This window comes from Petromyzon marinus, chromosome 33 (genome assembly GCF_048934315.1).
Source record: "Petromyzon marinus isolate PM22_M1 ecotype Great Lakes invasive population chromosome 33, UKy_Petmar_22M1.pri1.0, whole genome shotgun sequence".
Lineage (NCBI taxonomy): Eukaryota > Metazoa > Chordata > Hyperoartia > Petromyzontiformes > Petromyzontidae > Petromyzon > Petromyzon marinus.
This window is the reverse complement of record NC_133699.1, coordinates 1,193,923-1,207,592: the sequence shown is the minus strand read 5'-3', so window position 1 is coordinate 1,207,592 and position 13,670 is coordinate 1,193,923. Positions and strand designations below refer to the sequence as shown.

At 51.6% G+C, this 13,670-nt stretch overlaps 1 protein-coding gene across 1 annotated transcript; it reads right to left on the bottom strand.

The window, feature by feature from the left end:
- Positions 1-530: 530 nt before the first annotated feature.
- On the bottom strand, positions 531-6,195 carry LOC116948278 (anterior gradient protein 2 homolog). The gene is made up of 4 exons (XM_032964792.2): positions 5,766-6,195; positions 3,898-3,974; positions 2,306-2,369; positions 531-804 (listed from the first exon to the last, which is right to left on the bottom strand). Exons 1-4 carry the CDS (start codon positions 5,977-5,979, stop codon positions 671-673), a joined length of 489 nt encoding a protein of 162 aa, XP_032820683.1. The 5' UTR covers positions 5,980-6,195; the 3' UTR covers positions 531-670.
- Between the last annotated feature and the right edge of the window lie 7,475 nt (positions 6,196-13,670).

Genomic DNA, 13,670 nt, shown 5'->3' with positions numbered 1-13,670 from the left:
GTGAGTTGGTAGGTGTCACGTGACACCTGCCTGCCCCTGCTACCCCCCCTCCCCTTCCTCGCATTGTAAATGGAGATGACGACGAGCACGCCGAGGTAGGTGGTGCTCGTGGCGTGTTGCGCCTCCCCACACGCTACCCTAGGGGGGGGTTCGTGCTCGCGAATATCACTCAACGCCAGCTGCCCAAACCAGGCTGTATAAAACGTGTGTGTGTGTGTGGGTCTGTGTGTCTCCGTTCGTGTGCGGGTCTGTGTGTCCATGTGCGTGTGTCTGCGTGTATCTGCGTGTGTGTAGGTCTCTGGCGTGTGTGTGTGCGTGCGTGTGTGCGTGCGTGTGTGCGTGCGTGCGTGTGTGTGTGCGTGCGTGTGTGTGCGCGTGTGTGCATGCGTGTGTGTGCGTGCGTGTGTGTGTGCGTGTGTGTGTGCATGCGTGTGTGTGCGTGCGTGTGTGTGTGCATGCGTGTGTGCGTGTGTGTGTGTGTGCGTGCGTGTGTGTGTGCGTGTGTGTGTGTGCGTGTGTGTGTGTGCGTGTATGTGTGCGTGTGTGTGCATGCGTGTGTGCGTGTGTGTGTGCGTGTGTGTGTGTGCGTGTGTGTGTGTGCGCCACGCCGCGTGTGACGCCGCAGCAGAGCGGGTTTCGGGTGTTCTCCTCTCGCTCGCGGGCCTGCGCCTCACAGCTCGTCCTTGGCGAGCTTCAGCACGCGCTTCATGGAGTCGAGCAGCACGGCCTCGTCCCCGGCCTGGTACGCGTACAGGTGGTTGGAGTAGCGCCCCGTGACGTCCGCTCGCACCTTGCGACCTGGGTCTGTGTGGCGATAGCAGCAGCAGCAGTGGCGGCGGGATGAGCGACAGTGCTTAGGAGCGGTGTTGGTGCCGGTCTCATTCGTAATGGCTAAGGCATCGAACGAAGGCGGTCGTCACTGCATCATCGCGCGCTTTCAGATGCGCTTCTGCGGCCGTCTGGAACGCTCTGCCTTACGATATTGGGAAGCCACTGGAGCTATGCACTTTTGAAATCTAGATTACAAGCTCATTTATTTAGAAGTGATGTTTGTGTTCAGTCTGTTGTCCTTCCCCCGCACCTCCGATCAGCACGGCTGGCTACGTACGGTGCGAAAGAAGTCAAGCGTACGTACATAACACTCAAAGCGGTGTCAGTGTCGTCTCATTGGCAAAAGCGCTAGCAGCAATGTCGGTGTCAGGACCGGTGGCAGTGTTAGTATTCACTTGGATCGACTGCAGCAGTCGTTTCGTGAATTTGGTATTCGCGGCATCCTCACAGCGCCGAGGCTGTCACGGAGGCGCTGTGATTCACAGATGGGTGGAGTCTGTGACACTTGCAGAGCGTCAGGGATCATTAACGGCCACATGTAAGCGGACGCTCTGCAGTTTGTTTTTTACGGTAAATGCGTCCGTAGTATTAACCAGGGCTGCTGATGGGCTCGAACCACAAACTCACTCGAAGAACCCCAACCAACTGAGCCACTTCATAGCCATATTCGTTTAATCGTGAACAACGAAAAAAATGACTCCTGGTTCATGAATCCCTTTCTGCACACGTGGAAGATGAGAAACCCTCCGGTTTAGTGTGCGGCGACTGTCCCCACCACGCAGAAGGGAACCGTGGAGCCGATAACGACGACTCAGTGGCCCGGATTCACAAACACGGAGGAGGAGGAGGAGGCATCGTCACAGCCGCGATGCCACCACTCCGCTACCCTTGGCACAATGATCCTGGCTCAGCCACCTCGATGTACAAACAATCACAGCCGCTGCTCTCCGTCAACAGGAGCCGTGCGAGGGAATGAGAATATAAATTATCTGTGAGTGCTGCGGCGGACACACTGACACGTCATCCTGTTGCCGCTGATGATGATGATGATGATTATTATCGTGGTGTGGAGGGCGGGAGTGTCGCGGTTCGCCTGCAGCGCTGCGAACCCGGCCTCCTGAGTTCGATTCCCGCTCACGGCCACCAACACCGGTGACGAATATCTGAACCGGTGCAGGGCCTCCCCTAGGTCGACTCAGCCTCAAATGAGTACCTGGTGCGGTGTGTAAACATCGCGACTCAGGACTGACGAAGGCGGCCGGGCGTGGTGCTGGCCACCCGACCCCCACGTGCTGCTGCTACTCGCTAACGGCACTCGCCCCGTGTCGTGCGGTGTCTTTGCGGTGTGGCGTTTAACGGTGGGCGGCGAATGAAAAGCCAGGACATTCCCAAGGACAATTCTCACAGACTGCATTCCCTAATGATGCTAATGCGGCAACGTGGATTGCGATATGCATGCAGCGTGTGCACTTACCAACGAACATGATCCTGGGGTAGTAATAGCCGTCTGGAGCCATATTCTTGTCTGTTGTCTCAGTCTGTTGGGATCGAGCACGCACACAGATACACATGTTATACACATGTTATACACATGTACCCCAAGTGACAGCGAATTATCATCATGCTGTCTTAAACTGCCTGCATAACACGACGACAAAGGTCCCCCGTATAGCCTTCAGCAGGCTGTTGGGGGAAGTGCTGTCAGCCAGCACCTGTCAAGGGCGACACGGCACACGAAGTGGGGGAGGGGAGTGCACACATATTGTTCGCTCTGGGCTCGCTCCCTTAGGGGGCCAGGACCACAAGTGGTGGTAAGCATGGTGGTGGTGGTGGTGTGTGGTAAGCATGGTGGTGGTGTGTGGTAAGCATGGTGGTGGTGTGTGGTAAGCGTGGTGGTGGTGAGTGTGGTGGTGGTGTGTGGTAAGCGTGGTGGTAGTGGTGGTGAGTGCGGTGGTGGTGTGGTGACCATGGTGGTAGTGGTGGTGGTGAGTGCGGTGGTGGTGTGTGGTAAGCGTGGTGGTAGTGGTGGTGAGTGCGGTGGTGGTGTGGTGAGTGTGGTGGTTGTGTGTGGTAAGTGTGGTGGTAGTGGTGGTGAGTGCGGTGGTGGTGTGTGGTGAACGTGGTGGGAGTGGTGGTGAGTGCGGTGGTGGTGTGTGGTAAGCATGGTGGTAGTGGTGGTGGTAAGCATGGTGGTGGTGGTGGTGAGTGCGGTGGTGGTGTGTGGTAAGCGTGGTGGTGGTGGTGAGTGCGGTGGTGGTGTGTGGTAAGCGTGGTGGTAGTGGTGGTGGTAAGCATGGTGGTGGTGGTGGTGAGTGCGGTGGTGGTGTGTGGTAAGCGTGGTGGTGGTGGTGGTTAGTGTGGTGGTAGTGTGTGGTAAGCATGGTGGTAGTGGTGGTGAGTGCGGTGGTGGTGTGTGGTAAGCGTGGTGGTAGTGGTGGTGAGTGCGGTGGTGTGGTGAGTGTGGTGGTTGTGTGTGGGAAGTGTGGTGGTAGGGGTGGTGGTAGTGGTGGTGAGTGCGGTGGTGGTGTGTGGTGAGCGTGGTGGGAGTGATGGTGAGTGCGGTGGTGGTGTGGTGAGCATGGTGGTAGTGGTGGTGGTGAGTGCGGTGGTGGTGTGTGGTAAGCGTGGTGGTAGTGGTGGTGAGTGCGGTGGTGGTGTGTGGTGAGCGTGGTGGGAGTGGTAGTGAGCGTGGAGGTGAGCGTCGTGGTGTGATCGTGATGGTGAGCGTGCTGAGCCTGGTGGTGAGAGTGGTGGTGGTGAGTGTGGTGGTGGTGGTGAGCGTGGTGGTGGTGGTAAGTGTGATGGTGGTGAGTGTGGTGCTGGTGGTGGTTGTGAGCGTGGTGGTGGTGAGTGTGGTGCTGGTGGTGAGTGTGGTGCTGGTGGTGAGTGTGGTGGTGAGTGTGCTGGTGGTGGTTGTGAGCGTGGTGCTGGTGGCGAGTGTGGTGGTGAGTGTGGTGCTGGTGGTGAGCGTGGTGGTGGTGGTGGTGAGAGTGGTGGTGGTGAGTGTGGTGCTGGTGGTGGTTATGAGCGTGGTGGTGGTGAGTGTGGTGGTGGTTGTGAGCGTACCTGCAGGTTCAGCATGACAAAGTCGTTCTGCGCCAACTGCTGGAGGTCTTTGTCCTGAGCGAATGTGGCTCTCAGAGCTGGTGACAGTAACACGGCAATCGTTAGCGAATGTGGCTCTCAGAGCTGGTGACAGTCACACGGCAGTCGTTAGCGAATATGGCTCTCAGAGCTGGTGACACTCACAGAGTTGGTGACACTCACACGGCAGCCTCTAGCGAATGTGGCTCTCAGAGTTGGTGACAGTCACACGGCAGCCTCTAGCGAATGTGGCTTTCAGAGTTGGTGACACTCACACGGCAGCCTCTAGCGAATGTGGCTCTCAGTGCTGGTGACAGTCACAGAGTTGGTGACACTCACAGAGTTGGTGACACTCACAGAGTTGGTGACAGTCACACGGCAGCCTCTAGCGAATGTGGCTCTCAGAGTTGATGACACTCACACGGCAGCTTCTAGCGACGCTCGCGCGAGATTCCCCGTGCACCCCACGCCAGCACGGTCACCGTGCAGGAAGATTACAATCACAGACGCCCCACGACACATCCATAGATGTTATTTTATTTAACGCACGAGCAGGGGAGAGAGCGCACCACGCGTCTCTTTTGCAAGGACAACCTGGGATGTGAATGGAATGTATGTATGTCGTGTGCATGTATGCTGTGTGTGTAGGGTGGGTGTGTATGTATGTTGAACCTCTTTCACACCGCACGTAGCCAACCGTGCTTATTGGAGGTGTGGAGGGAAGGACAATAAACTAAACACACGAAACACATTAAGTAGTGTGGTGTATTTGTCCAAAACTAGATCGTTGTACAATTAACTACTGGAGTCTTCAATGGCTATTTACATCGCCTTTACATTACATAGACCCCATACCAATGTGGGTGTCTGTTTCTGGCTAATAGGGAATAAACACCTTTGCTCGTGAAACCCCCTGCCCCCCGCTGCAGAAGCTACTCGAACGGCGGCGGCGGTGGTGTCGCTGTTTCATCCCATTCGCGAGCTGGAGCCGTGAACGCAATTCCCTGGCACCCGGCCGGGGCTCGCCGAGCTACCGTTGGCTTCCGGTTGCCGAACGAATTCGTTTGATGGCAGCACTCATTGCACACACGAAATGCTTGCCACAAATGAACCACAATACCTCGCTGGTCTCGTCAAGGAGCAAAAACCATCACGCGAACGTCGATCTTCGCAGTGACTTTCGGCTCAGCCATCGAACAAAGACGATTGCCACCGCATCGCGCGCTTTCAGATGCGCTTCTGCGGCCGTCTGGAACGCTCTGCCTTCCGATATTAGGAAGCCACTAGGAGCTATGATACACTTTAAAATCACCTAGATTGAAAACTAAATTCTTTAAAACAGTTTTTTGTGTTTTAGTCTGTTGTCTTTTCCCCGCACCTCCGATTAGCACGGTTGGCTACGTACGGTGCGAAAGAAGTTCAAAATACATTACAATTTGATCCGGATCGCCAGGTGTGGCAGCTGCCCATTGCTGGTGCACGGCCACAGTGGCGGTGCAAAACCATCGGGTGGCCCCGAGCAAAAATTACATTTGGTTGGAACCCCTTCGTTCTATTAATACGATCCGAGTGAGATGTCAGAAGAGATCGAGGCGAGATGCAGACGTAGTGAGAGATACGAGAAGTGTCGACGTCGAGACACCTGCCACAGTGTGAGAAGATGCAGACAGGAGGCAGACGCACGAGATCAAGTGGCGCTTTCTACGTCATTCAGCTTGCCATGTTTATTCAGGCCTCAATATGAGCTGACATATTTCAATCAATAAAAACGAAATTCCGCCCGTCAATTCGGGGGCCCCTTCAACTGCTTGGGGCTCCTGAGCTGTCGCCTAGCTCGCCGCCGCATTCACCTGTGGAGTAGGGACACTCCTCCAGCCAGAAGATGACCATGAGGGGCTTCCTGTCGAGCATGGACGTCTTCAGCCCTTCCTCGTACGTCTGCACCCAGTTGATGGAGTCGCCCCAGCCATTGCTCAGCGTCTTCGTCACTTGGACTTTCTTGGCTTCTTGAGCTGTCGCCACCACGGCGAGCGTGAGCACCGCGCACAGAACCTGGACCTTCATGTCTACCTGGGAAACTTCGAAGCGCTATCTCACTTTGCCCGAGTGTGTGTGTGTGAGTGTGTGTACACGTGTGGGGAGTGTTCTGCGTGTTGCGATGTACGCGTTGGTTGCACGTTTCAGCGCGCGTGTGCTTTGTTGATCCGAGGGAGCTTGAACGATGTCCCGGCTTTAATATATAGCGGTCATCGCGCGCCCCTTCATTAGGGCGCCGTTGGGATGAGTGGCTGAGTTTGTGGCGCGATGGGGGGGAGGGGGGGGGGTGACGGAGTTGTCCAATAGGCGAGTGCCCAGTTGGCACTTAGTACTGGGCACGTGCCCCCTTCTCTTGCCCGGGCTCTATCTGGGCCAATGGTTGAATGCCCAGTAGCGGGGGGCTACCGGGGCACCGCCCGGCACCCCGGAACCCGGGCCCCACCAGGAAGCCCACTCACCCAGGCAAGGGCCCTTGATGCCATTAGGCCTAATGGCTTGGAGAGGGCTCTCTAACTACTGGGCCAGTGAGGGTGGGGGGGGGTGCGAGCCAATAATGAGTTGTTGTCACTATGTGTAACAACTCACCCTCACTAGTGAGTGCCGCACTCCGCTACTAACCTGGCCACCTCAATTCGATTCCCTGGTCATTGTTAACATCGGTGGTAAGCATCCGAATTTGGGCTGCACCTCTGCTCGGTCGACTCTTCAATGTGTTAGTACAGAATGCGGGTGCGTACACATCAGCAGTGGGGAGACAAAGGCAGCCGGGCGTGGTGTATGCCACCCCACCGTCTCGTGTGCTGCGCGGCCTTCATACGTGTTCGCTAACAGGACTTACTCCAACAGTGTAGGTAGGGCGACACCAGTGGATCTCTGTCGCTGTGTAACATACAATGGAAGTCCTCTGATCCGTGGCCCCATTACCCACCTCTCCAGTTATCTGCATAATGGGATCTCTTGCAGAGCAGCGCAAAGCCTCCGTATTAGAGAACAGCCCACGGAAGCAGACACCATAGAGCTACCTATGAAATGACTTTGATTTACATTTGCTCGACACAGAATGACAGTCAAGGACAGTCAAGCCAATATTTTACATTTTTAGAGTGGGAAATGTTGATGTTATTACACGCAGGAGAGTTATTCCCATTGGTATAAGCTGATTTATTTTCACAAATGAGGAATTGATTTATTGCAATGACTGTAATGGCAAAGTTAGGCGTTTCACATTTATTCACGTAAAAAGACACCGACATTTTTTGCCGTGGAAGCCCCTATATCACATCGTCCTTGTGCAAATAAAAAGTCACCGTGAAATGACAGCGAATGAAATAAATCATCCGCGGTTATCGCCAGAGAACTGCACGGATATCATGAGCTAATTGCCTATGACTGAACGTTTTCGATATTTTCATATTTAATTTTAACTCTTGTTCATGGAGAGAGAGATACAGACACGGGAAAAATGTAAATTACTGTTGGTAGCTATGTGATTAGATGAATAATAGCTTCGGACTTTTTTTCCGTGGTGTTTTAAAATCTTTGATAATAAGATATATTTACGATAAGTTAATAGGGTAATAAAACTGGATTTTTGCCTGTAATTGTAGAAAACGAGTTTATTTCACTGAATCAATTTCAATTAACTATTGTATAAATAAAGCATGCACGCAAACACATCTTAAAGCTAGAATTGCTTTAAGTAGGTAAAAACGTGGCGATTATAAACCCTTTTAAATAAAATTTTCTTTGGTGATTGAATCCCGAATCTCGTGGGCATTTTGAGCGTAGCTGACTGACGCGTGCGTGAACTGGAAGGCGTCCTCTGGTTGTGATGAACGCGTCCACTTGACACTTCGCCGGGGTTTCACGAGAAGTGCCTACAGGTCGACGCTTGACTCGCAACATCCTGATTGCATGCGGGGTGCGAAGGGGCCTCGAGTTAATGGTGGGCGGCAGGTGAACCCTCGACTCCAGCAGCAGCTGGCCAAGAGAGAATCCCGTCCGCTCGCAAGAGGGGGTTGAGATTTGTTTTTTTAGAGGGGTCTGAATTAAAATCAAAATCTGTGAGCAAATAGAGAAAAATCTAATGGTATTCATACATCCGACGATTAAAACGCGGTTTTGCCGTAAACTAGCAATGCTATGAAGTTATGTTATTTTCTAGAACGTATTTTTTTTGCATACGTACCGGAATGAGAAGTTACGGAGAAGTTTTTCAAATGTGTGTTGATCGCTGTCACGTCATCGCTTGCGATAACGCACGGCTCGTGGCACGCGTGAAAAACAATAATAGGTTGTAACCCTTCCTGGCAATAAAACGTGGAGGTGTTAAGATGTTCACACACCAAATAGAAACCTTTCTCAAGGAATCAAGTACTGCATTAACCACACACAGTACTTGTGAACTGGCAAAAAAAAAGATCCCGTGGTAGTGGCACGACTCAGGGCACGTGTCCGTATCAATTCCCCTTCACATATTTCCCACGTGTCTCTTTTCTTGAGACGCGATCAAGAAGACGCTGCAGACAATTTACATTCTCGTTTCAATCGTGTAACTTAAGTCCATAGAACGGTTGTGGTTAATGAGCGGTGCTGCGGCACAAGAGTGTAATTCGCGTAGTCCACTGTAAAAAAGTGCGACGAATACATTTGAAGGCAGCAATCATTGCACACGCAACGTGCTTGCCACAAATGAACCACAATACCTCGCTGATCTCGTCAAGTAGCAAAAATCATCACGCGAACTTAGGTCTTCGCAGCGACTTTTAGCTAAGCCATCGAACAAATACGGCCGCAGAAGCGCATCTGAAAGTGCCCGAGTTCGATTCCAGGCCATTGCTCGCGTTAGTGACAGGTGATATCAGCAGGGCCGGATAAAGGTGGATGGGGCCCCGATGTTGTTGTTTTTTTTTAGGGGGGGGGGGGGAGCCCCTCTGTGTATAATCAATTCCTTGCTTTAACTGTTTCATCACCACCAGCCGTGCCCAATGCCAAACACCCCATGGTTATTTAGCACGGTCATTTCAGTGCCGGTTTGAACACGTGATATATACCACTCGTAGCCATAAACCACCGTTAAAAACGAACGAGCGATTTTAATGCTGGACATTGCTTAGCAGTAAGACACATTGTGATGCAATGGGCTGTAATTACCACATTAGTACACGATGGGATTTATCACAGTGCTTCAGTATTGCATTTAAACCACTAAGCGGTGCCGGGGGGAGAACAGTTCTTCAATGTCAAGGCTGCTGGGCTGCAGCACCTAAAGCTCCTGCGCCAAACCCGGCCTGGTCTGGGTGAGCCCGCGTTCACTCAATGGCATTGCCCAGCGCAGTGAAGTGTGATCGAATAACTCACACCGTGGCCAACACATCGTGGGGGGGAGGCTTTAATTCGAGCAGTGGGTTATTGACAAAAAGATGAAAACAATTATATTTACAATTTTTTGTTCTCAACAAAGCTCTTTGGCGGACGAATGCCTCAAACCACAGCGATTTCTGGGCCAATTTATCCGTCAACTTGGCCACTTTACCTGTCACACACACAAGGCAGCATTTCATTCACACATGAAGGCCTCAACACTCATTTGCAGAAGGGTCATGCTTTGCGATTTTGGCACGTGAGTGGAAATGAGAGAAAAATCAGACATTGGAGGGAATAACATTACAGATTTCCTTTCAAAGTGGGAGTTTAAAAGCAGGGTGAAACTCCGTGTGATGCAGCAACACTTCCTTTGGCTGTTTGGGGCCTCAGATCCAGAGCTTGGCCTCAGATATCCTTCTTCCACAGACCAAAACCCAGACGTATTCCTCTCAGTCAGCCGATGTCCATCAAACATATGCACTATCACTGATTGTCCTGGCCAGACTTGGACAGGTGGCAACCTTGGCCTGACCAACGACGGCTCTGTGTGAATGCCGGCGACGTGAGAGCGGGTTGACACATGGCACGCATGGCGCTCACTTCTGCCTCCTACCGGCTCTGGAGCGCCACGTGCTCGCTCGGCGCGGAGGCCACGGGGCGCGCCGTGATGGCAGGCGCAGTGATGCGACGCTTGCTTATTCAGCACGAGGACAAGACCGTGCCACCGCTCTCGAGACAATCGTCCTGTGTTCCACGTCGAGTGTTTCCCACTGCCAGCATCGTCATCATTAGTCAGTGCTAAGCATTGTATTACCGTATTCTTTGGGTTTTTCGGTAAAAGTCACGTAGATTGTATTTTTTGTTTATCTACGTGACTTTACCGAAAGACCCAGAGAATACGAATTCCTGCAGTCACGAAAGCTTTAAGTCAACATTGTATTACCATCATTATTTATCGTCATCATCGAACATCATCCATCAATCATAATCTCCATAGATATAAAAGGCAAAGTTGTGAATATGTGTGTCTGTTCAAAATGTTTAGCGTACTTCCCGACATGCAACAAGCTTGAAATTTGCCATGTGGGTACTTTCCAGACTGTACACCATGCATACATTTATTAAAATACACTTTTTTGCACGGCAAGTGAGCTGTGACGTCAAATCTGTCACGTGACCCGCGCACGTAGAGGCGTAACGCATTGTAGTGTAGTGGTTAACGCGCTGCGCTACGAACCCGGCGATCCAAGTTCGATTCCCGCTCACGGCCACCACCGGTGACGATTATTTGAACTGGTCCTGGGCCTCCCCTAGGTCGACTCAGCCTCAAACGAGTAACTGGTGTGGTGTGTGAACGTCGCCACTGGGGAGACAAAGGCGGCCGGGCGTGGTGAATCCAAGTCCCGGGCGAAGCCGGGTAGTACAGCTAGTAATGTATAATCAACAATCCATAATTACTGCAACAATCACTAACATAATCTTAAATGTATGTAATCACCACAAACATCACCATTAGCAAGTGCTACCACGACCTAACACGACCTACCATTATCAGCACCACCATCATCACCACCACCACCATCAAACACTATAAGCACCACCACTTGCGAGCATAATTATCATCGTCATCAAAATAAACTCACTTTAACCACCACGACTACCACCGTCCATGCCAACATTATTACCAATATTTCCAACACCTTCACCCTCAGCACCATCATCATACTGCCATCATCAATAACCACCACCATCACTGCCATAATCAACACCAGCACAATTATTGCTATTATCAACAGCACCACCACCACCACCATCATTTCCACCATCAATACGACCAGAAAAAAAAGAGGCCATCAGTGGAAATAATTATATCGTACAATACTGGAGGAGGGGAGAGCTACTGGTAAACACATTGTCCTCAGTGGTGTCTTTTATTTCCTTTAGTACGCAACTTAAAATAAAAGTCATGCCTCACGATCCCAGCAGCAACGACAGATTTCGTCCTGGGAAAACCGGGACAGGACAGGTGACGAATTCACCTGCCCATGATGCTGGTGAGAGGCAATACTGTAATGGAAAAAAAACATTTGTGTGTGTTCTATGAAAGGTGTCGTCAGTGTCGCACAGCGAGCGAGGGCTCGGGGTATATAAATAGCCGTCGACCGGTTCCTGCGCACGAGGTAACGATGTGTCAGCGGCAGGGGAGCGCTGCCGAGTCGCCTATCGCCGCAAACACGAAACTGGAAAAACAGAGACGCCGGACAAGGCGGCCGCACGAACGAGCCTCGGCAAGCTGGCTGCAGGGAGGCCACTAAAACACCTCACATTTGTCCCATTCATAAGAAATGTGCCAAGGCGTACACACACACCACCACCAATAGACACTCTGCTCTTGAATAATCTATACCGCCTCGCTGTGTTTACAGATTATGTTCCCGTAAAACAATACTCGGCAGATGCCTTGGGAGGCATGAAGGGCATATACATCAAACCTACCTACCTCTACCTCTGACATTTATTTAAGTCACCTTGAACTACCTTTTGTGGCTCAGCCTCATGGGAGATGTTCTTCTCAAAATATCGTCAGCCATGTGTTGCCTACTCGAAATGAAGGACGTGGGCAGGTGCTCCAAATGGAGGGCAAACACATTTATTGTGGTAATCTGTAAAATGCAACAGCACGTGTCACACACAGCAATCTTCAACCGAGTGGGCATTGACCTCCTGACTGGTGTACAGGTCAGGTCACTCAATAACCCTGCCAGCCCCCCACAGGCAGGACTCAGTATCGCATGATGTGTGTCCACACGTGCATTGGTGTACTGCGCAGCACATAAGGACCTTCACAAAACCACACTTACTCCATTGCTGCACGAAGAAATAATTAAAAGAGTGGTCTATTCCTAATGTGCCACACATGATTCAATCCACTGCTGGATGACGGCCTTCCGGCCTCCCCCAAAACACTCGATTACTATTCCATAGCTGTCACCCCCTTATCAGTAGTGCCCCTACTTTGTTACAGACCAATTCAGACCTTATTGGTCACCCCGTGCCCCTTATAAATCTCAACGTTCATCTTACGTACAAAGTCTCATCACAAGGGAAAAACACAAATTGACAAAATATATATTTTGGCCGTATAAAAATGGCCGTATTAAAATGGCTGTATGGCGTATGGACCTGAAAACTACATTTCCCTGTACAAGAATACGGCTAAACCTTATGGGTTGACGACAGCTGTGCTATTCTTGACCATCGGCCCACATTCCCCTTCTAAGCGACGTTCGCTGCCCAAACTCCGCTTACATTCCCTTACAGTTGGGATTATTCTCATTTTCACCTACATGTTCTAGCATGCATGTAGGTAAATCATAATATAATATAAATAGTCCTCTAGAGCTCACACCTAACACAGCCCTAATTATACTGGGAAAAAATAACCGGTTGTTTCATTACACCCGGGGAACCTGTACACAAGACAGTAGAGTATTGTATTTCGACAAGCTGTCACTCGCATTCACGTGTATGGTAATGACATTTAATATACTAAAGACAAAGAAGGTGCCTGGCAGTCTGCCGGGGTGAAATGTTTCGCGAGCATCGAGTGGCGGTGGGGCAGAACCACCAATGCTCGTGCACCTTTGTCTCACCAGCTCTGAATGTTGACTACGTCAGACCGGGTACTCGTTGTAGGCCAAGTCTACCCAGGGTTGCTGCCGAAGTGAAACGGCAACCCAGAGGTCTGCGGTTCGACCTCCCGGCGCGACAGCTGAAACAACGGTTCACGTTTTCTTAAAAACCCTGACCCCTGACCCCTTCCCCAGCTGCACGAATGGACACGCCGCAGTTCTGTCGACCGGCAGGTCGCGTGCGATGGGGTAAAACGTGGGTATGCCCACCTCTTCCGAGACGTCAGGCCAGCATGGAAGAGTAGGCCAAAATAGACTCGAGAGGGGGCTCTCTAGACTTCAGCCGTGGGGAGCTCATTCTACCAGCAGTGGATGTCAGCATGTAATTGCAGGGCTGCACTTTTACCTGTATTATTTGTATGTAGAAATTTCGTCCGCACCGTACATAGCCAACCGTGCCAATCGGAGGTGCGGGAGGCCCAAGGTCCGATCGAATACCATTTGCCACCAGCTCATGGGCAGGCATGAAACCCAGGTTACCATACACAAAACAAAGTTTCCCCGTATAGCCTTAACACACTTGTTTGGGGGCAAGTGCTGTTAGCGAGCACCCCTTAAGGCCGGCACGGCACACGAGGTGGTGGGTATCCAGCACCACGCCAAACCGCCTTAGCTTCCCCAGCGTCGATGTTTACACACCGCACTCGGTACCGATTTCAG

Coding starts and splice junctions, on each gene's coding strand:
- LOC116948278 (XM_032964792.2), bottom strand. CDS start 5,979: ATGAAGGTCCAGGTTCTGTGCGCGGTGCTCACGCTCGCCGTGGTGGCG. Junction 2,370..3,897: donor TTGTCATGCTGAACCTGCAG/GTACGCTCACAA, acceptor CGATCCCAACAG/ACTGAGACAACAGACAAGAA. Junction 805..2,305: donor CCCCAGGATCATGTTCGTTG/GTAAGTGCACAC, acceptor ATCGCCACACAG/ACCCAGGTCGCAAGGTGCGA.